Genomic DNA, 23,690 nt, shown 5'->3' on the forward strand with positions numbered 1-23,690 from the left:
TTGACAGCGTGTCCGTCTTTATTTACACATTTATTTATTTTCTCCTCCGACAGAAAGAGTGAAAAAATACAAACGAGCCACAAAGATAAAAAATTATTTTTACACAAAGTCCTGACTGTACAGAGTGCACCTGAACGCATCGCTGAGGACAGACCGTCCACTGCGGGACAACAGCTGGACCTGAAGGGAGCAAATACTGGGACAACACGGGCAGTACCAATACTACTAATACACCAGCAGTCTGCAGTAAAAGTACTCTGAACAAATGCTGCAAGGACGCATCAGAGAATACTGCAAGGACATGTCAGAGTACTTTGAGGACATGTCAGAGAACTCAGAGCGATACACAGACGGCCTTAAATCCTCTGACATGTGAACAGGGTTTGGTTGGTGTGTGCAGAGTATTTGTACTGTGCAGTAGCCTGCCGGTGTGAAGTATTGGTACTGCAGTATCAGACGGTATTTACATATTTCTGTTTCCTGCTTTGGTGTGAGTTAGAAGAAGTGCATGCTGGGACTCTTCCTGCTCCTCAGAAGCTGCAGTCACATGACAGTGTCTGCAGCCAACCAGACGGCAGCACTCGGTCAGGCCCCGAAACCACCTGAAAGTTCACCTGAACACACCAAACCGACAGCCAATCAGCTCGTCCGCCCTGCGTCAGGAAACAGGAAGAGCGCCATGACGCTATGACAACAACAACACGATCTGATGAAAGAACAAAAACAACCATCAGGAAACATTTCTGCTGCAGAGAAACTCGGCGCGCGACTGCAGTGTCATGTGTGACCGCGTCATGTGACCATGTCATGTGACCGCCTCATGTGACCATGTCATGTGACCGTGGCTTCCTGTGAGAGGCAGCTGGAGGTCGGACTGGTTTCCATGAAGGAGAGACAGAAAGTGGACTCAGAGTAAAAAGCACACACGTTAATCACAACACACAGAGAGACATGTCATTGATCAGTAATCAATAATTAATAATCAACTCGCTGATGATCATCCGATGCTGGTTTCATTCGCGGTGAGTTCATGGGCGTCTGTAAAAGACAGTTTTACTGACGCTTCAACACTCTGACATCATCATCTGATTGTCGCTGCAAACCATTTTCATCCTGAACAGTCCACGGTTCATCCACGCCGCACGCCGCGGAGGCCCCGCCCCTCTTATTGCTCTCAGAGCGGAGACCTGGTCACACGTAGTGTAGAGATGTGAGAATACCTGAAGAGGGTCACCTGCTGGTGTCTGGACTCACCTGAGGGTCACACAGGTCGCCATCTGTGGGCGGAGCTACTGATGTCAGCTGGTGATATCATTGTCTCTTTATGAAAGGCTGCTATAAAAGGTGGGCGTGTTCTGATTGTCGGCGCAGAGTCAGACCGCAGACGTCCTTGTAGAAAATGTAAAAAACATCCGACAGTAAAAAAAACACCTGACGCTCAGTTTGAAACGTGTCACATGACAGCCGCTTTTTACCCAGAATCCCTCTGGGCGGTAAGTCCTGAGGCCAGACCCCGCCCTCCACAGGACAGTGACATCATCCCCCTCTGAGTGACATCATGGTGGGCGTGGGGGTGGGGTTCAGGTGAAACTCAACCCAAGGAGAATCACCGAGGACCTGGTTCTCCAGGTTCTCCAGGTTCTCCAGGTTCTCCAGGCTCTCCTGATTGTCCTCCAGGTCCCTGCTGATCCCAGGGATCCAGCCCGGGATTGGTCCTCCTGTCTGTCCATCGGCATCCTGATTGGTCGGAGAATCAGACCAGAGTCCCAGGAGACGGCTGGTCTTCCTGTTTCTGAGGGATGTCGGGATACAGCGAGCCTTCCACCGACCTGAAAGACAGAGACACAGTCAGGTATCTGCAGGAGCTCTACCTGCACAGGTGACAGAGGTGTACCTGTACAGATGTTCTCACAGAGATGTACCTGCACAGGTGACAGAGGTGTACCTGTACAGATGTTCTCACAGAGACGTACCTGCACAGGTGACAGAGGTGTACCTGTACAGATGTTCTCACAGAGGTGTACCTGTACAGGTGTGGTGGTGACAGAGGTGTACCTGTACAGGTGTTCTCACAGAGATGTACCTGCACAGGTGACAGAGGTGTACCTGTACAGATGTTCTCACAGAGGTGTACCTGTACAGGTGTGGTGGTGACAGAGGTGTACCTGTACAGGTGTTCTCACAGAGATGTACCTGCACTGGTGACAGAGGTGTACCTGTACAGAGTTCTCACAGAGGTGTACCTGCACTGGTGACAGAGGTGTACCTGTACAGATGTTCTCACAGAGGTGTACCTGTACAGGTGTGGTGACAGAAGTGTACCTGTACAGATGTTCTCACAGAGGTGTACCTGCACTGGTGACAGAGGTGTACCTGTACAGATGTTCTCACAGAGGTGTACCTGTACAGGTGTGGTGACAGAGGTGTACCTGCACAGATGTTCTCACAGAGGTGTACCTGTACAGGTGTGGTGACAGAGGTGTACCTGTACAGGTGTGGTGACAGAGGTGTACCTGTACAGGTGTGATGGTGACAGAGGTGTACCTGTACAGGTGTGGTGACAGAGGTGTACCTGTACAGGTGTGGTGGTGACAGAGGTGTACCTGTACAGGTGTGGTGGTGACAAAGGTGTACCTGTACAGGTGTGGTGACAGAGGTGTACCTGTACAGGTGTGGTGGTGACAGAGGTGTACCTGTACAGGTGTGGTGGTGACAGAGGTGTACCTGTACAGGTGTGGTGACAGAGGTGTACCTGTACAGGTGTGGTGGTGACAGAGGTGTACCTGTACAGGTGTGGTGACAGAGGTGTACCTGTACAGGTGTGGTGGTGACAGAGGTGTACCTGTACAGGTGTGGTGACAGAGGTGTACCTGTACAGGTATGGTGACAGAGGTGTACCTGTACAGGTGTGGTGGTGACAGAGGTGTACCTGTACAGGTGTGGTGACAGAGGTGTACCTGTACAGGTGTGGTGGTGACAGAGGTGTACCTGTACAGGTGTGGTGACAGAGGTGTACCTGTACAGGTGTGGTGGTGACAGAGGTGTACCTGTACAGGTGTGGTGACAGAGGTGTAAATGTTCAGGTGTGGTGACTCCTACCTGCCGTGCAGTGGGTGTCCGTGGAAGGTGGCAGAATGCGGCAGCGTCTTCTTTTGATGCGTTGCAGCTTGGTGATGACTTGTCTCCGTCTTAAAGGTTGACGGCTGGAGGACCCCGTGAGTCGTCCTCCGTCTGTCCTGCAGAGCTCCGCCCCCTCCAGCCTGACCTTTGACCCCCCCATTGACCTTGGTGTTGACCCCGGCGTTGACCTTGCTGTTGGGCTGGTTTTGGTGGGCTGAGCCTATCGTGTTCCGCAGGTACCAGTCCCTCAGACCTGTCGAGCACACGCAAGTTTACCCTTTGAATCGCAGAGCGACATCACTGCATTCACACGCCGTTCACACGCCAACCCTTTCAATGCCGAAGCAACGAGCACCTTGGCAAGAAATGAGCAGACTCAGAAAATGATTTCTAAAAATCTCAGAAAAATGTGAAAACTGACCATGTGTTCTCAGAATTTATATGGGCAGGGAAAAGAGCTAGAATGAGACTTGGTAGATTACAGGCCACAGCGCGTAAGGGGGGCCTTAAACTAACCAACATGCAATTCTATCAAGAGGCATTTCTAATGACTCAAATATGCTCACTCAGGCTGGAAAGTAACAACAGACCGCTGTGGGTTCGGATAGAGGAGGAGTTGAATAAACCGTTTAATGCAGCCGATTACCTGAGCCAGAGCTGTCAGACAGACAACCCGATTATGCTACATACCAAAACCATATGGCATAAAGTACACAAAAGAGAGAAATCCTCTGCCTTCCTAAGTAAATACATGTTTACTGTTAAACATGTATCCTTCTGTCTCTGTTGCATTTTGCATATAGCTCATATAGACCTCCTGAGTATTTTTTTTTCTTTTTTCTTCTTATATGTATTATTATTATTATTGCTGTCATTATTATTTTTTATTTTATTTATTTACTTATTCTTTTATACTTATTTATGTGTACATGCATATACATCTTTTAATGTCACTCATTTATTCACTTTTTCTTCTTCTTTTCATTTCTTTGGTTAAATTTTACTTACCTATTTATTTGTTTCTGACTATGATTACTACTACCATCATTACTATTACTATTATTATTATTACTACTATCTATTCACTTAATCTATATATATTTTTTTGGTTTACCTGCATTTGTCTTTTTGTGTCTGTTTTTATTTTTTCTTTTCCCTTACATTTTATTACATCTTCTTGTTACAATTTGAGAAATGCACAATGCTTGTAACTAGTTGATTTGATCTGTTATTGCCCTAAAAGGACAATTAAAAAAAAAAGAAAAAAAAGATTATGTTTATACATTTGAAAGTTCAGGTCTTTTTCTTGAGTTTTTGACTAATTTCTTGCTAATTTTTGGGTTATTTCTTGTTGTTTGTTGTCTTCCTTCATGCTGGTCCAGGTGAGTCTGGTTGTAGTCCAGCAGGTGGCGCCCCCACACTGCAGACAGTCTCTGCTGCAGTGACCCAGATTCAGATCCAGATTCATCAAACATTCACAGCAGATTTTATCTCCACACTGAAAACTGCAGAATAAACCTGTTTCTATCAGAGCAGCACGAAGACCAGGACCCTGAGTCTAAGGGGCAGTCTAAAGGGGGTCTGAGGCAATCTAAGGGGACCTGAGGGGATCTGAGAGGACCAAAGGGGTTCTGAGGGAACCTGAGCGAGTCTGAGGGGTCTTACGAAACCTGAGGGGGTCTGAGGGGGTCTAAGGGGACCTGAGGGGGTCTGAGGGGACCAAAGGGGTTCTGAGGGAACCTAAGGGAGTCTGAGAGGGTCTGAGGGGGTCTAAGGGGACCTTAGGGAGTCTGAGGGGACCTGGGGGGTCTGAGGGGGTCTGAGGGGGTCTCAATAGCACCCTCAGAGCTGGCAGCAGGTCTGCCTGTGGACCTGGACTTGGACTCTTACCTTCCAGGGCCAAGGCCTTGTGCAGGCTCCTGGTAGCCTCCTCCAGCTGGGCATCCTGGGCGGGGGGCAGCTGTGGGGGGCGAGGGGGCAGCAGGTGGGGGTGGGGGTCTGGCTGGATGGCGGTCAGAGGAGGACTATGGGTATCGGTCTGGCTCTGCTGCACCGGCAGGAAGGGCCCGCAGGACTTGGTTCGGGTCACTTTGACTCGCCGCTGGTCTCCGGGTTGACCGCGGTAGGTGGGCGGGGCAGCAGAGGGGTGCTGGGCGGAGTACCCGTTGTAGAGCGGCTGGTGGTGCGCCGTGATTGGCTGCCGGCTGCTGGACTGGGACTGCTGCCGCTGCAACTGCTGCTGCTTCCCCCAAACGTAGTCCAGCAGCACCTCACTGTACCCACCTCCTCTGGCCCCACCCCCTCGCCCCCGCCCTGCCCCCCCACCCTCTGGAAGCCCATTATTTGTCCTCGCCCTCGCCCTCATGCGTCCGTCCGTCAGAGTCTCGGAGCTCCTGAACACTGCCGTCGTGCCTCTGGACCCCTGCAGGCCGTTTACCCACAAACTCCCCTGCTGAGGCCCCGCCTCCTCCTCTGGGGGGTCGCTGCGGTCCAGAGGCCATCCGAGCTGTTACTGTGGCGAGCAACATTCACACGGACCCTGCCATCCCCCCCAGGACCAGGATCAGAGGGGCACGAGGACGAGTCCTGAGAATGGGTGGGGGGGGCAGGAGGGTGGGAGGGGGGCAGGGGGAGGGGCTTTTGAAGAGTCTCCGGATAGTCCGACCTGAGGGACCAGACGGACAGAGAGATGGACAGAGAGACAGACAGAGACAGACAGAGACTGAAGCACAAAGACAGCTGCTGACAATTTACAGTCAGAGTTCAGCAGAGAATCTGTGATAATAATAACAACAATAATAATAATAACAATAATAATAACAATAATATAACAATAATATAACAACAATAATAACATTAATAATTAAATAATAATAACAATAATAACAATAACAACAATAATAACAACAAAAATAACAATAATAATAACAATAACAATAATATGTATGTGTGTGTGTCTGTGTGTGTGTGTGTGTGTGTGTGTATGTGTGTGTGTGTGTGTGTGTGTGTGTGTGTGTGTGTGTGTGTGTGTGTGTGTGTGTGTATGTGTGTGTGTGTTGTGTGTGTGTGTATGTGTGTACCTGTTGTGCAGTGAGTTTCTTCTGGTTTTGTTCTGGTAGAAAACTTCAACTGGAGAACCAGCAGAGACCAGCGGGGGGCGACACTGAGACACACCGTCATCTGAGAGACAGACAGACAGACAGACAGACAGACGCAGACAGACAGAGAGAGACGGACACTCTTGTCACTTCCTGGCCAAAACTACCAAAATAAGAGCAGAATAATAAAGTGTGTTTCCACAGTTTGTCTGCAGGAGGAGGTACCATTATCAAGTCCTGTCGAGTCTGACGTTGAGCTGCTCTCTGACCTCACTGTGTCGTCTGCACACACACACACACACACACAGAGTGAGATCAGGATAAAAGCAGGAAGAAACAGTTTCCTCGTCTTCCTGAAACAATGAAACAAAGCAGCTTCTCATCTACTGCCAGCTGTGTGTGTGTGTTACTGTGTGTGTGGATGTGTGTGTGGATGTGTGTGTGTGTGTGTGTGTGTGTGTGTGAGTGTGCTACTGTGTGTGTGTGTATGTGTGTGTGTATGTGTGTGTGTGTTACCTGTGTGGCAGCCTCTGTGGACAGTCCTCTTGCCGTGGTGTGTGTGTGTGTGTTGTGTTCATGGTCACTGTGTTTCCTCAGAGCTCCACTGAATAAAGTTTTCTTAGGCTTTGGACGCTGAGAGTCTTCCTCCTGCACACATCCACACACACATCCACACACACACGCACACACACACACCCACACACACATCCACACACACAGTAACACACACAGTAACACACACACACCCACACACACAGTAACACACACACACATCCACACACACACAGTAACACACACACACACACAGTAACACACACGCACAGTAACACACACACACATACACACACACAGTAACACACACACACACAGTAACACACACAGTAAAACACACACACACACACATACACACACAGTAACACACACACACAGTAACACACACACACACAGTAACACACACGCACAGTAACACACACACACATACACACACACAGTAACACACACACACACAGTAACACACACACACACACACACACACACACACAAACACACACACACACACACACACATACACACACACACACACACACACACAGTAACACACACACACACACACACACACACAGATGTTGTGTTGTTTGGTGACTGAGGTTAAATTTCGGTGTGATGCAGACGGCTGAACCTCACATCAGGGTCTCTCTGTTACCTGTCAGATCACCATGGTGACTGATGCTGCGGGCTGCGTCACCATGGTGACTGATGCTGCGGGCTGCGTCACCATGGTGACTGATGCTGCAGGCTGACCAGCCTCAGCTTCAAATCAGCTGCCAGCAGATTTAGAGCATGTTTTTGTTTTAAAAAATTTGGTGAAGAAATTTTGAAGAAAAAGTTTTGGCAACTTTTAAAGAAACACAATTTGCATTTTTTGTTTTTAAATTTGTGGCCTTTTTTTAAGAAAATGTTTGGTGACCGTTTTTGTCCTTACAAATGTTTTTGTAAAATTTTAATTTTAAAATTTGCCGTTTTTAAAGAAAAAAAATTGTCACTGTTTTTTTCTTTTTTTTTTTTTTTGCTAATATTTAAAGAAAACATCTTTTCTTTAAAAATAAAAAAAATAAAAAGACACAATTTTTCAGCCAACTGCTGTTGGCAAATTACATGGTTTTCTGACCTCTATTCTGCACTTCCTGTTTGCTTGGCGAGTCACACCCCCTCTCCGGCGGACACATGGCAGCTTCTCTCCCACCTCCAGGGGAAAGTCACTTGGCACCGCCCCCGTCAGCTCCTTACCAATCAAGACACAGCACACATGACATCATATTCAAACAGGAAGGTCCATTCTGATTGGATACTCACTGATGACATCATCACTCACTGCCTCCTGCAGACAGATGCGTCTGAGCTCAGCCAATCGGGTGCTCAGCAGCGCCTGCAGGCCCCGCCTCCTCTCCTGCAGCTCCGCCATTCGCTCCCGCTGCTTCCTGTCGGGATAGCTGAGGGGGTCTGCACACACACACACACACACACACACACACACACACACACAGTAACAGCTGTTGTTCTAAAACGTGATGTGTTGTTGTCAATCAGACTTCCTGTATGACTTGGCGCGTCACGCGGTGTGAACGAGCCGTCAGGACGTCTGTCAGGTTGTGATGTCACAAATCTTCCACACGAGTCGTTTCAGAGCGTAAAGACTGTCAAAAATATTTCTCAGTTTCACAGACTTCTTATTTTCAGTCTGAATGAAACAAACGTTTCATCACTGAAACTGAAGCTTTTATTTTTTTCAATAAAACTTTCTGTAAAAAGTTTACTTTTCAGTATGTTAAATCAGCACAGCGGTTCTCAAACCGGGGCGCGCCCTTTCACTCAATTCTTTTGAAATCTGGTGATTTTTTTTCTTTAAAAAAAGAGAATTTTAAAGAAAAAATTCTGTGATTTTTGAAGAAAACATTTTGGAGATATTTGCTATTCAACTGCTTTCAAAATCTTTTTCGGATTTTTAAAGAAAAATTTGGGAATTTTTTTTCTCTTAAATGTTGGTAAGCTTTAAAGAAAAATATTGGCAAAGCTGAACTCTAAAAGATGGAACTCATTGTGTGATTTTTAAATTTCTGGTGGTCCTTGAAACAGATTTCCATGACTTTTTAAAACTTTTCACAATATATTTGGTTATCTGAAACTTTTTCAGGCCTTGAAAATGCTATTTGCCATTTGCGGCGGCGTATCCAGTTCTTGGACACATGCATGTTTCTCACCAGGTGCTGAGATGAGTTGACCTTTGACCTCCATGGCGTGTGTGTCCCATGTGACCCCGCCTCCTCCCTCCTCACTACTGCAGGACTCGTGTTCGCCGCCCCACACGCTCTCACTCACCTGCAGGGCGCATTCAACAAAAACTGTATTATCAAGGACAACAACAGGGGGCGCCCAGGAGCTCACCTGTTGGAGCAGCGCCCCACAAACAGACGCAGAGTCCTCGCTGTGGCGGCCGCAGGTTCGATTCCACCCAACACAACCGAAGGTGCTGCAGAGACCTAAACTAATAATATAAACTGAAAATAACAGCGGGCCTAAAACAGCACCCTGGGGCACACCACTGAGTCGCTGCAGCAGCTGTTTTAACAGACTGTCGCTCCCAGGTCTGCGGTGACTCGGTTTGGACTTGTGTTCCAGCTTCAGTTTGTTCAATCAAAGTATTCACATGAGGCACGAAAAAACTTTAACAAGGTTTTTTTGGAATATTGAACAATCCAGCAGCCACAGTCCTTCCATCATCTCGTCTGGTCCACTAAAGACCTGAAGTCCTGATCCTCTCTCAAATACAGCACGTTCCTACGATCATAAAGCGGCGTCGAATAACCGATCGATCAAAACCCATCGATCCACACCGATGCAGACTTCTCGTCCTGTGGTCCGTAACTATGGTTCATAACTTATCCTGACAGAAATAATATGTGATGCAAATATAAACAGAACTGTCCTCTGCTGCTCTACAATTTTCAAAATTAACAGAAACTTTGAGTAAAAACGTGAAAAAAACATGATGAGTCATAAACCAACATTAACATTTTCACCAGATCTGAGATTCGTGAGGATGCGGCTCCGACACTCACCTTGTAACTGGGTTCATAAGAGCTCCAGTAGTTCACTCCTGCGGCCATCAACAGCCTCAACGCAGCAGGACGCCACTCCAGGGACCTGCTAACCGTTAGCCCTTAGCTGCTAGCTGTTAGAGGTCCACTTCCTCGGCCGGCCTGTAGAGGGGGTTAAACCGTCTTTAGGTCTTCTGACCTGCTGAAACAACCACAGAAGAAGAAGTGAGGACGCTGCAGGAACTAACGTCCCACTGAGTTTAATTTCAAACAGAGAAAAGAAGAGCTGAGCGTTTGCTGACGAGAGCAGAAACGTCAGACCAACAGCCGTGTGACCTCAGCGTCCTGCAGCCGCTCTGAGATGTGGATCTGATCAAGTCAGAGATGACAAACGTAAACAAACATGAAGGCTGCGGCGGCGATTACGTGTGTCAAGTGAAGAGAGGGAGGATGTGGAGGAGGATGTGCACGCGGCCGTGGGGGGAAAAGAAGACGACTTATGATTTTACTCTGACTTAGGGGCGGGGCATACAACTTTAAACCGCTGTACTTTTGACCCCCGGTGGCACGGCGCGGCTGCGACGGCGGCTCTCATCTGATGTTTGTGTGTTGGTGATCAATGTGTGCGGTTTTTTTTATGTTGCATTGTAGCGGGACAGAGTCCAAAGCAAATTTCCCTTTGGGGACAATAAAAGTACATCTTATCTTATTTTATTTTTTATTTTAAAAGAGAACATGTTTACAGTTTTTTGGTGTTTTGTTTTGGGGTTTTTTCCATTAAAGTTTTTTGGCAATTTTTTATGAAAACATTCCAGCCATTATTTTTTCTTTAACTTTTTGGCAATTAAAAAAATGGCTTTTGTCTTTGGTCTAAAATTTTTAGCAATTTTCTAGAGCTGCGACCGGCGTTCATCAACGCCAACACGCAGGGGCAAAACGTCATCATTGCGCGTCGTCCGTCTACGGCGCTGTAGTGGACAGAGGGGAACGTAAAAAACATCGAGCCCTTGCGGTGGCGGCGTGCATGTATGTTGAAAAATACGTGAAGGGGAGGAAGATGTGGACACGGTTGTGGCGGGAAAAGAGGACGACTTGGCAACGAGAGCTGGAAGTATTTATAAGCGTTTATCAGAGCGGCGCTGATCAGGTCGTCGCTTCGCGCTGCGTTTCTATTGGCCGGTCAGGAGACGCTGCTGTGAACACGCAGATAACGAGCTGAACGAGAGACGATACGCTGACGTTCAGGAGCATCTAGTCAACGATCAGACCTGAGACACACACACACCAACGAGTCCTGACACGACAAAGACACACACACACACACACACACACACACACACCAACGAGTCCTGACACGACAAAGACACACACACACACACACACACATACACACACCAACGAGTCCTGACACGACAAAGACACACACACACACACACACACACACCAACGAGTCCTGACACGACAAAGACACACACACACACACACACACACATACACACACCGAGTCCTGACACGACAAAGACACACACACACACACACACACACACACACACCAACGAGTCCTGACACGACAGAGACACACACACACACACACACACACATACATACACACACCAACGAGTCCTGACACGACAGAGACACACACACACACACACACACACACACACACACACACCAACGAGTCCTGACACGACAGACACACACACACACACACCGAGTCCTGACATGACAAAGACACACACACACACACACACACACACCAACGAGTCCTGACACGACAGAGACACACACACACACACACACACACACACACACCAACGAGTCCTGACACGACAGAGACACACACACACACACACACACACACACACACCAACGAGTCCTGACACGACAGACACACACAACACACACACACACACACACACAACACACACACACACACACACACAGGGGTGAATGAGTGTGTGTGTGTGTGTGTGTGTGTGTGTGTGTGTGTGTAGACTAAACACAGAGTTATCTGCAGACACGAGGTGATAAAGACACTTAGCTGTCTGTGTGTATTTATATTGCAGGTTTATGTACTGCACTCAGATCAAAGTACTTGTTAGAAGTATTTAATATATTTTAGATCATGAATCTCTGACTTAGTTTTTTCAGCAGGCTGCTGAACGAAGATCAGCATCTGTGCTCTGATTGGCTGATGGAAACCATCAATGGGTTTAGATACTGAAAAGGACACTCGTCTCCACGAGGACAGAGCGCTCACACGTCTCCACGAGGACAGAGCGCTCACACGTCTCCACAAGGACAGAGCGCTCACTCACACGTCTCCACAAGGACAGAGCGCTCACATGTCTTGTATTTCAGCTCAGATCAGTGAAATGAGACAATCGAGCCCTTTTCAGGGTTTTAGAGCGACTTGAGAGTTCAGCCTCCACCGAGAATCAACGCGATCTACCTCAACTATCATCAGTTCAAACAAAGACAGAGGTCCACTGTTCCCTCTGTCCTCTGTCAACTGTCCTCTATCGTCTGTCGTCCATCTTTGTGCTCTGTAAACTGTCGTCTGTCTCTTTTGTCGGTCTTCTGTCCTCTGTCATCTGTGAACTCTTCACCCAGAGAACAAGACGTCCTCTGACTGCAGGACGACACATTCAATGTCCCTGGGAACAGGAAGTGGAGCCCAACAGGAAACAGGAAGCAGGAAATTAGCCATAAAAGGGGGAAACCAGAGACAAAGACAGAGAGACAGACAGAGACAGAGAGACAGACAGGTGAAGGTGAGGTCACATGATCGTTATGTAACAGAGTCAAAAACAGATGAGAGTTTCTACAGAGACACAACAGAGACAAAGATCTGGACACACACAGGAAACAAACTACAGGTCACACGATCAGACGTAAACAAACAGTGACATTCCCTCACAGTCATCAAAACATCTGAGTTTATATTTCAGGAGCTGCTGGAATATATTAGCTGTACTCTGGGCACAGACAGAGCAGCAGAGAGTACTCTGGGCACAGACGGAGCAGCAGAGAGTACTCTGGGCACAGAGGTTTGCTCTACAGTAGCTGCTCCTCTCATACATCAGTCTGATCAGCTGATCAATTCTCCTCCCAGAGACACAGAGTGATGCACAGAGGGGACACAGAGTGATGCACAGAGGGGACACAGAGTGATGCACAGAGGGGACACAGAAGAGACAGGATTTTAAAACAAACATGACATTAAAACATGAGACAGTTAACATCAAACAGACTGAAGATGTGCATCTCACGCACACAAACACTTACAACACACACACATTTTAACACACACACACACACAGTAACACACACACACACACACACACAGTAATACACACACACATTCTCAGTGGGTGATGAAAGGCTGCAGCTGCAGACAAAGAGATGCAAATACAGGATTTAAATATTCAACACAGTTACACAATGTGTGTGTGTGTGTGTGTGTGTGTGTGTGTGTCCTCTCTCTGCCCTCAAACCAAAACACAGATGCAGCAGATCACCACACACACCAACGTGTGTGTGTGTGTGTGTGTGTGTGTGTGTGTGTGTGTGTGTGTGTGTTTAGGGCGTTGCGCTCCAACAAAACGCAGCAAATCGTTTCTTTGACCACAAACTGAGGAGAGTTAAACTCAGCAGCTCAAAACTCGTCTCTCACTGAGACAAACTGCTCTGTTTCTGCAGCACAGAGACACTTTAAAACGTCTCCGTCTCTGCAGCACAGAGACACTTTAAAACGTCTCCTACATGAGCAGAGAGAACAGAGGTAAAGGACCGTGGCTGAAAAACTACAACTACCAGAATGCACTGCGCTGCGGTGGACCAATAAACACTCCCACTGGGTGACGTGACGTGAAGTCGTCTGTCACAGTGGCGTCCGGCTGCTGACGATATCGTTTTCCAGTTAAACAACGAAACGTGTTTCTGAAAACATCTGAGGACAGAAACAGAAAATCAGGGCCCGTTTCCACGGCAACAGCTCCTACATGAAACTTTAAACTTTTGTCGTTGTTTGGCGTTTTGTTCCCATGACAACAGCCTTTTGGGGCCTGAAAACAAACTTTTCAAACCGGGCTCCAGAGCGCAATCTTTAGAAAATGCACACCTTCAGTCACCATGGAAACTGGCGATGATCCTGTGAGAGCGGCGACGTCACGGCCACGTGGTCTTCTTCTGTGGTGTGTCATTACAGAGGTACACCGGCAGCTGCTGGCCTGGCGTCTGACTGCAGCTATTCGGTTGTTTTTGTGGATCGTTCGCATGATGTTTCACATGAACGCAAAAAACACAAAACACAAGGAAAAGACTTTCTGTCGTCAGTTCTTCTCGTCTGAACGTCCTGAGTCTGAACACAAAGAAAACTTTGGACCGACAAAGATATTTTTAAAATATTTGTTTTGTTTTTCTGCAGTTTTGGCTCTAAAAAGCGTCATGTCGCGATGTCATCCTGAGGATTTAACTTAAATACAAACTCTGATTCTTAAAAAAAAAAAACACCTAAAAATATCACAACTTGCATCGTAATATTTTAGAAAAGCCGCTGTGAAACCCCACACGGACTGATTATTGATTATTGATGTGGCCAGTGGTCTGTGAGCCAATCAGAGCACAGAGTCACCAGATGTGATGTCACTTCCACTTTCTTTTCTAAATTAATCCTATATTTTATCATTATTATGTTTTTTTGTTTGAATGAATGTGAGCAGCTGACCGCACAAATGTCCTTCAGGACAAATACAAGACATCTATGTTTTTTCTGTTTATATTTGTTTGTTTGTTTGTTTGTTTGTTTGAACACATGTTGTTGTTCTTTAATTCACACAAATATTAATCAGTTGTAACTAATCACACACACACACACACACACACACACACACACACACGATGGAAGAACACTAATCAGACATGATGCCGAAAATTAAACAGGTAAACGTCCCGTGACGTCAGCAGATGTAAACAGACATGTAAATACCTTCATCAACAAACTCGGAGTCACTCCGGATTAAAGCTCCATAGAAACCGATTTAAACTCTTGAAACTTGTTCTTCGGTGGTGCAGAGACGGCAGTCCTGCTCTCAGCTCTCACGCGCTCGCTCTAATCTCAGCTGAGAGTCCGCCGCCAGCCTACCTGCCCACACTCGTCACTTCCGCTCTGGCATTTCAAAGTAAAAGCGCATGAGTACTGAAGCAGCTCTGCATTCTTAAATAGAGGCTGACACACAGATCAGCTGTTTGGTACAAACAGACTGAACATTAACCCTTTAGTGACAGTTTGTCTCATTTTAGTCTCTTTTCTTCTTCCTGTTGTGATAACTGTGTGTGTGTTGATGCATGTGTCCTAAATGTAGTCCAGATTGTGTATTTGAGTGTAATCAGTGAATTTGCAGCTCAGCTCCTACAATAAGTCTAAAATACACTGTGGAAACTAAATAGTTACATTCAGACTGTTCAGGTCCAAAAATGCTCCATTGAAACCCATTCAAACTGACATTTTTGATCCCACAGCCATCAGAGCAGAAAAACAGGACTTGTATTATTTCTGGGTGTCATTCTGGGCTTTCGACTCTGAATTTGTCATTTTGACTATTTTCCACCTGATGAGGTCATTTTGACCATATTTGGCATATGGAGGAAATACATGCTATTTCCACTAGGTGACCTGTCACAGTCAATGTAGCTGCTGATCACTGACATATCCCAGACTGTCAGCAGCTACACTCACACACTGACATATCCCAGACTGTCAGCAGCTACACTCACACACTGACATATCCCAGACTGTCAGCAGCTACACTCACACACTGACATATCCCAGACTGTCAGCAGCTACACTCACACACTGACATATCCCAGACTGTCAGCAGCTACACTCACACACTGAGCACGGAGGAGATTCAACATCATTCATTATTTCATGTAAAACGTAGTGGCATCATGAGAAAAACCTGACATTTAAAGGGTTAAAATTCAAAATGTTAATGAACATTTGATATGATTAAGACTGATGTTGATTCAAAAAATAAACTCAATGAAAGCAGAAAATCATATTAATGTATAACATTTTTTAATTTTTCTCCTTTTTGTTTGTTGTCATCTTTAAGTTTGAAAGTCTGCGTTTCTCTGTTGATTTTCCGCCTCGAGTGTTTCGTATTGAAGCGTCATTTCCTGCTGCTCTGCTCGTCTGTCTGCTGTCTCCGAACATTTGTTCTCTGACTGCTTCTAAATAAAGTTTTCTCTCTTTCATTCACCTCCTGTGTTTACATTTTCCTGCTGATCTCTGTCCTCTTTCAGATCCGAAAAGTTCAGATCCTGTTCAGCTTCTGCAGCGGCAGGAAGTTTGCGTCCCTCCATGTGTCTCTGCTATCAACAACAACAACAACAACAACAACAACAACAACAACAAGAATATAACATGAATCCAGCAGAGATCAATCAGGCGACAGACAAAAATCTGTTTCTCTGTTTTCATTTCTGTGTCTTGTTGGTGAGAAGCTCTCCCATATTTTTCCTTTACATTTTTGGCAATTTCTTTTTGTCTCAAAATCTTTTGGCAATTTTTTTCCTTAAAATTTTTGGCAAATTTGTTTTCCTTCAAAATATTTTGGATTTTTTTTCTCTAAAACCTGCAGGCCTGTGGGTTTGGAGGGCATGTTTTCTTTAAAAACATCAAAACGATCATCCACAAAGTGCAAAAATAGAAATGATCTTCCACATTTCTAAATCTCCCGTGGTGACTTTCACACACGTCACGTCACGCCACCTAAATGTCACGTGTGTTTCCGTGTTTCTTCCTCTCTGCGCTCATATCGATGCTTTCTGCAGAGGACGAATCACAGAGCGACACATCCTCGCTGCAGCCGCTCAGAGGAAACTGGGAGATGTGACCCTCCACAGTTTGGCCAAAGTGGTTTTTGGGGACAGGTGGTTAAACTGGTGCATGCTGGGAACATGAACACCGTGCTGACCAATCAGAGCAGCCACTGAGAGTCAGCCTGTAATTCAGGACCAAAGACACTTCTGATTACAGAGAGACAGGAATACACACACACACACACACACACACACGGGAGCGGACATGTATGAGGGATTTCTGGGAGATGTAGTCCACGATTTCACAGAGGAATTGTGGGTGAAAAACTTTCTCAGAGTTATGTGACGCAATTACAGCTCTTGTAGCTCCTGCTGCATCATGAGGGAGCCAGTTCCTGTGACCTCACAGCATCATGTGACCTCACAGCATCATGTGACCTCACAGCGTCATGTGACCTCACAGTGTCATGTGACCTCACAGTGTCATGTGACCTAGAAAAGACTACAAAGTTTCCGCTGCAGTTTGGACAAATATGGATTTTTTTAATCAGCTCAGTGCCTCATGCCAGAGAAACACTTCATGATAAATGGGAGCTGTTTTAAAATTTCCGTGTTTCCATGAGACTTATTTTATAGTCACAGTTTCAGTTTGAGGGATAATGGAAACCTGCCTGGAGAGGCTGAGCGGATCAATACTCTGTCAGCAGCTCTATGAGTCACAGCTGCAGTGATTGGACAAAGTTAGGAGGAGGTGCAGTTTGTGTGACTTGTTGCCATGGCAGCATGGTAAAATCCTAGAAGGACTGATCAATTATGGCTAAGAACTGATCGCTCTAATCAAACAGATATTATGGATCAAATGACATCATTTACATCGCATGATGCTTTTACTGTGAAAATTAACCACAGGAAGTGACCTAACTGAAATAATAAACATTCGGTCCTGCACTCTGATTGGCTGCCTGGACTGTCTGCATGATCTGTGTCAATAAAGTAAAGGATGTAAGTGGGGGGGGCAGAGCCGAATATTAAATTTGATATAAATTTAGATTTTCATCCCGGTGCTGCTCTGACTGACAGCAGGTCAGTGAACACATCGCTCACTGATTCACACAAACAACAACAGTTTTAAAAACAACAACACAACAACACAAACAACAACTGCAACAAAAACTTTAAAAACAGCAACAAAAACAACAACCACAAACACCTACAACAAAAACAACTACAGCAAAACCAGCAACAACAACTTTGAAAACAACAAAAACAACCACAAACAACAACAATAATAACTTTGAAAACAAGAACAAAAACAACCACAAACAACTACAAAAACAAGAACAAAAAACCACAACATAAAAACAACCACAAACAACAAAAAACACATCTTCAAAATCAACAACAATCCCATCATGAAGGATTCTCTCTCACACACACACACACACACACACTCACACACACACACACACACACACACACTCACACACACACACACACACACACACACACACACACACACACACACACACACACGCAATGCACTGAGGTCATCAGGCTGCATCCCATAATAATACTGAACCACAGCCTTGGTTGTTATAGTTGTTGTTTTTGCAGATTTTTGGATTTTTTTTGTTGCTCGTTGTTTCTTCCTGTGTCAGCTTTAAAGGGTTAATTCTTCAATGCTTTGTCTGAATGAGAAACACCTTCATCCTCCTCCTGCTGCTCCTCCTTTCTCATCCTCCTCCTGCTGCTCCTCCTTTCTCATCCTCCTCATGCTGCTCCTCCTTTCTCATCCTCCTCCTCCTTCTGCTGTTACTCCTCTCTCCTCCTCCACCTTCTGCTGCCCCTCTCTCCTCGTCTTCCTGCTCCTCCTCCTGCTCCTCGTCCTCCTCTCTCCTATCCTCTTACTCCTCTTCCTGCTGCTCCTCTCTCCTCCTCCTCCTCCTCCCGCTGCTCCTGTTTCTCCTCCTCTGTGACAAACATCTAACTGAAGCCTCGAGACGTCCTCACAGAGATAGAAACACACACCCACACACATGCACGCACGCGCACACACACACACACTGTGGTCCTCCGAAGAGGAAACACATGAAGAAGAGATGAAGCTGCCTCCGTGCCTTTGAGCCAAGTGAGACTGTGTGTGTGTGTGTGTGTGTGTGTGTGTTACTGTGTGTGTTACTGTGTGTGTGTGTGTGTGTGTGTGTGTGTGTGTGTGTGTGTGTGTGTGTGGAGGATGAATGTAGGTCAGCAGTGGATTCTCCGCATGGCAACAATGTAGAAAATCCCAACTCAAAATACTCAAATATGATTGGTTGAGAGCTCCAGCAGGCAGCCAATAACCTTTCAACCCTGGGGCGCGCCGTGTGTGTGTTTCAGCGTGTGTCTGTGTGTGTGTGTGTGTGTGTGTGTGTGTGTGTTTCAGTGTGTGTGTGTGTGTCTGTGTTTCAGTACACCCTCTCACAGACCGAAACATGGCGTTTGGGTGACATCAGAATGACATCACAGGAACAGCAGCAGAGTGGGCGGAGTCACAGTCCTTAATCCCCACAAGATCAAACTACGAGTCCCAGAAGGCATTGCAGCACGAACCGTCCAATCAGAGAGCTGCAGATTGTGTTGCCGGGCAGCTGATACTCATCTCTGAGTATGATGTCACTGTGATGTCACTGCTCTGGACAGAGGTGTCTCCATGGCAACAGATGCTGAGCATCATGGGCACTGTAGTGTTAATTAAGAAACATTCTGCCAAACTCACACAAAGCACATCATCACAAATTTTTATAACATATCATATATATATGATACACACACACACACTCACACACACTCACACACACAGCGGTGTCCTCCTCCTGCTGCTCAGCTGTTAACATTCACACGCTGCAACCAGCTTCAGGGTCATCTCCAAATATGGTCACTTCTGGCTCCAACAAAACAAGATGGCGACAACCGAAGTCCTGAACTGACGGCTGCAGACTGAGTCCTCAAACCAGCAGGTGACGTCACTGTTCAGAGGGTCTGCCCCACCTGGCCGGCACGCAGCCCTGCCCACAGCGTGCATCGCCAATCACGAGTCTCCTTTCCACAGACCGTGACGCGTCGTCAGTAAAAGGCATCTGGCCTGAACAGACACAAACTGTGAAGAGTGTGCTAACCCAACAGCTGAATCTGTCATCACTGGAGTCTCAACCATCACCATGGTTACCATCGTTATTTATACAGGTGAAGTCGGCTATATGTCTGTAGAACATTTTGTAGTATTTTTGGCAATTATGGAAAACATTTATTGGCCCTTTTTAAAGAAAATATAATATTAAGGATTAGACATTTTTTCTTCTTTAAACATTTTTGTGATCTTTACTTTTTTCTCTTAAGATTTTTAAAGAAAACATTTTGGTGATTATTCATTTTATATTTAGAACTTTTTGGCATTTTACAGGGCGCACGCTGTGGGTACGGGAGGCATGTTTTCATTTAAAAACTTTGGTGAAAATTTATCTTCAAAACTTTTTCTTTTCTTTTTTTAATTTATTTTTTTTAAACATGCGCCTCAAACCTGCAAGAAACAAACTAATCCCCAAAATGTCACGTTTATCAGCCATAAACTGTCAAACATCAAGACAGAACCAGACAGTTTCACTTTCAAATCTTTAAACACTGTCTCACAGTAATGAAACTGTGTCATTATAACAAATATTCATCTGGGAATGAAAGCACATCCAATCGAGATCTGTAAATCGAAATCTGCAAATCGAGATCTGTAAATCCAATCGAAATCTGTAAAGCAGGTGGGTGGAGACAGGTAGAAACTCTGTGTTTCTTCTAGAAAACCTGCTAGTGAGCAGGTTATGTTCACAGAGTCAGTTACCATGGGGACTGACTCAGAGTCTGTTACCATGGTAACTGATTCAGAGTTTGACTTAACTCTTTCAGGAAAAGATAACAGAGTTTTCCTCATCCCAGGGTTAACATATTTTACAGTTTTATGTGTTGCTGATATGATCTCACACTTTGCTTTTGGTCACATCACATGATTCCCCTCCGCTGTCATGGAGACAGTTTGTTGTTTACAGCGGATGCAGACAACAGTCAACATGTGATGTCATCACAGGCAGTAAACCCTCTCTGCATGTCCTCCTGTGTTTATAATCTGTTCACTGTTTCAACTTTTCCCATGAAAATTCATAAAGTTCAAACTTTCTTTGTTCTCTCAAATTTTCATCTTCATGTCGTCATTTTATCAGCAAATTTATCAATTACTCAAAAACATCATCAACAGATTCACTGATCAATGTTGAAATCATCTGAGACGACTAACAACAACAATCGCAACAACCACAATCACAACAATAATCAGAACAATAATAATCACAACCACAATAATACTAATATAATCAGAACAACAGCAATAAAAATCACAACCACAACAACAATAATAATCAGAACAACAACAATAACAATCACAACAACAACAATAATAATCACAATCACAACCACAATAATCAGAACAACAATAAAAATCACAACCACAATAATAATAATCAGAACAACAACAACAACAATCACAACAACAATAATAACAATCACAACCACAACAATAAAAATCACAGCCACAACAATAATAATAATCAGAACAACAATAACAATCACAACAACAATAAGAATAATTAAAAAACAATCACACAGACACACACACACACACAGGCACGTGGCTCTGGGTGGAGACAGACCATAATAACAAAACAACGCTGACAAACACCTTTTTTGTTCGACGTCATAAATTAACCCCAGTGACATCACAGCCGTAGTTTTGATGCAGGTAGAGGAGGAGGAGGAGGTGAAGAGCAGGAGGTGGGGGAGGTGAGGAGGAGGTGCAGGTGAAGAGGAGGGGGTGAGGAGGAGACTGAGCTGCTTCCTGCCACCCTGCAGCGTCATACCGCGCAACAACAAACACACCGGATGTTCCGCTGATTATTGATTTGATTATCGGTCCTATGTTTATAAACCGTGAGCCGAATGAAAGAGTAGGTCGGGACGGTTCGGATTAAGCGCTCGCGCCCGTCCTGGTGTCAGTGATCGGTCTCTGACGCGCCAACAAACCTAAAATCCAGCAGCCGTCAATGGGAGTCTGGTGTATGGAGGTGTCTGCGGGTGGAGGCTCTACTACCTGCGGGGCTTCCTGCGGCTCCGGCGGGGCTCCGGCCTGCGGACCGCCGCTCACATCCTCCGGAGGGACCCCAGATCCAGCAGGGTCCAGCAGGGTCCGGGACCAGCTGATTGTCTCCCGCCGCGTGTCACCCCAGAAGGTGTGATCGATTGATCACTGATTGGTGCTGCTGATTGTCGCCTCGTGCAGCCGCTCGGAGATCAGCTGATCAGCGCGACCGCGGATCGATCATCACGGATCGATGATCTGATCGGACGGAGGGTCCCCGCTCCTCCTCCTCCTCCTCCTCACGCTGAGCTGCTCCCTCTGCACGAGGCTCCGCTCCATCAGCACCAGCAGGCGCGCTCACTGCTCCGCGGGCACGCGCACGCTCCAGCAGGCTACGCACACAGACTGACAACAACTGATATATCTATCTGATCAATATCTATGTTCATACGGTCTGTTGGATCTATGCTGTCATAGATATATATTAATGTAGAGTGACAGTCTGTTGGATCAATGTCGATATACACTATATTACCAAAAGTATTCGCTCACCCATTCAAATGATCAGAATCAGGTGTCCTAATCACTTGGCCTGGCCACAGGTGTATAAAATCAAGCACTCAGGCATGCAGACTGTGAAACAAGACATTTGTGAAAGAATGGGCCGCTCTCAGGAGCTCAGTGAATTCCAGCGTGGAACTGTCATAGGATGCCACCTGTGCAACAAATCCAGTCGTAAAATTTCCTCGCTCCTAAATATTCCACAGTCAACTGTCAGCTCTATTATAACAAAATGGAAGCGTTTGGGAACAACAGCAACTCAGCCACGAAGTGGTAGGCCACGTAAAGTGACGGAGAGGGGTCAGCGGATGCTGAAGCGCATAGTGCAAAGAGGTCGCCGACTTTCTGCACAGTCAATTGCTACAGAGCTACAAACTTCATGTGACCTTCAGATTAGCCCAAGTACAGTACGCAGAGAGCTTCATGGAATGGGTTTCCATGGCCGAGCAGCTGCAGCCAAGCCACACATCACCAAGTGCAATGCAAAGCGTCGGATGCAATGGTGTAAAGCACGCCGCCACTGGCCTCTAGAGCAGTGGAGACGCGTTCTCTGGAGTGATGATTCACGCTTTTCCATCTGGCAATCTGATGGACGAGTCTGGGTTTGGAGGTTGCCAGGAGAACGGTACATTTCAGACCGCATTGTGCCGACTGTGAAATTTGGTGGAGGAGGAATTATGGTGTGGGGTTGTTTTTCAGGAGCTGGGCTTGGCCCCTTAGTTCCAGTGAAAGGAACTTTGGATGCTTCAGGATACCAAAACATTTTGGACAATTCCATGCTCCCAACCTTGTGGGAACAGTTTGGAGCGGGCCCCTTCCTCTTTCAACATGACTGTGCACCAGTGCACAAAGCAAGGTCCATAAAGACATGGATGACAGAGTCTGGTGTGGATGAACTTGACTGGCCTGCACAGAGTCCTGACCTGAACCCGATAGAACACCTTTGGGATGAATTAGAGCGGAGACTGAGAGCCAGGCCTTCTCGACCAACATCAGTGTGTGACCTCACCAATGCGCTTTTGGAAGAATGGTCAAAAATTCCTATAAACACTCTCCTCAACCTTGTGGACAGTCTTCCCAGAAGAGTTGAAGCTGTAATAGCTGCAAAAGGTGGACCGACATCATATTGAACTCTATGGGTTAGGAATGGGATGGCACTTCAGTTCATAGTATGAGTAAAGGCAGGTGAGCGAATACTTTTGGTAATATAGTGTAGATATATATTAATGTAGAGTGGCAGTCTGTTGGATCAATGTCAATATAGTTGTATATTGATCTAGACTGGCGTTTGTCTCCCCCTGCTGGTTGCTCAGCTCCATGACATCACAG

General features: G+C 46.1%; 1 protein-coding gene across 1 annotated transcript; it reads right to left on the reverse strand.

The window, feature by feature from the left end:
* Window positions 1-34: 34 nt before the first annotated feature.
* ccdc120a (coiled-coil domain containing 120a) lies at window positions 35-23,103 on the reverse strand. The gene is given in 13 exon segments (XM_042491333.1): window positions 35-1,829; window positions 3,100-3,373; window positions 5,011-5,560; window positions 5,563-5,785; window positions 6,201-6,300; window positions 6,444-6,500; window positions 6,735-6,780; window positions 6,783-6,866; window positions 7,888-8,001; window positions 8,092-8,219; window positions 8,978-9,095; window positions 9,836-10,016; window positions 21,813-23,103. Coding segments are annotated over 12 exon segments (1,818 nt in total). The 5' UTR covers window positions 9,884-10,016; window positions 21,813-23,103; the 3' UTR covers window positions 35-1,753.
* Between the last annotated feature and the right edge of the window lie 587 nt (window positions 23,104-23,690).

Source organism: Plectropomus leopardus, chromosome 8 (assembly GCF_008729295.1).
Source record: "Plectropomus leopardus isolate mb chromosome 8, YSFRI_Pleo_2.0, whole genome shotgun sequence".
Taxonomy (NCBI): domain Eukaryota; kingdom Metazoa; phylum Chordata; class Actinopteri; order Perciformes; family Serranidae; genus Plectropomus; species Plectropomus leopardus.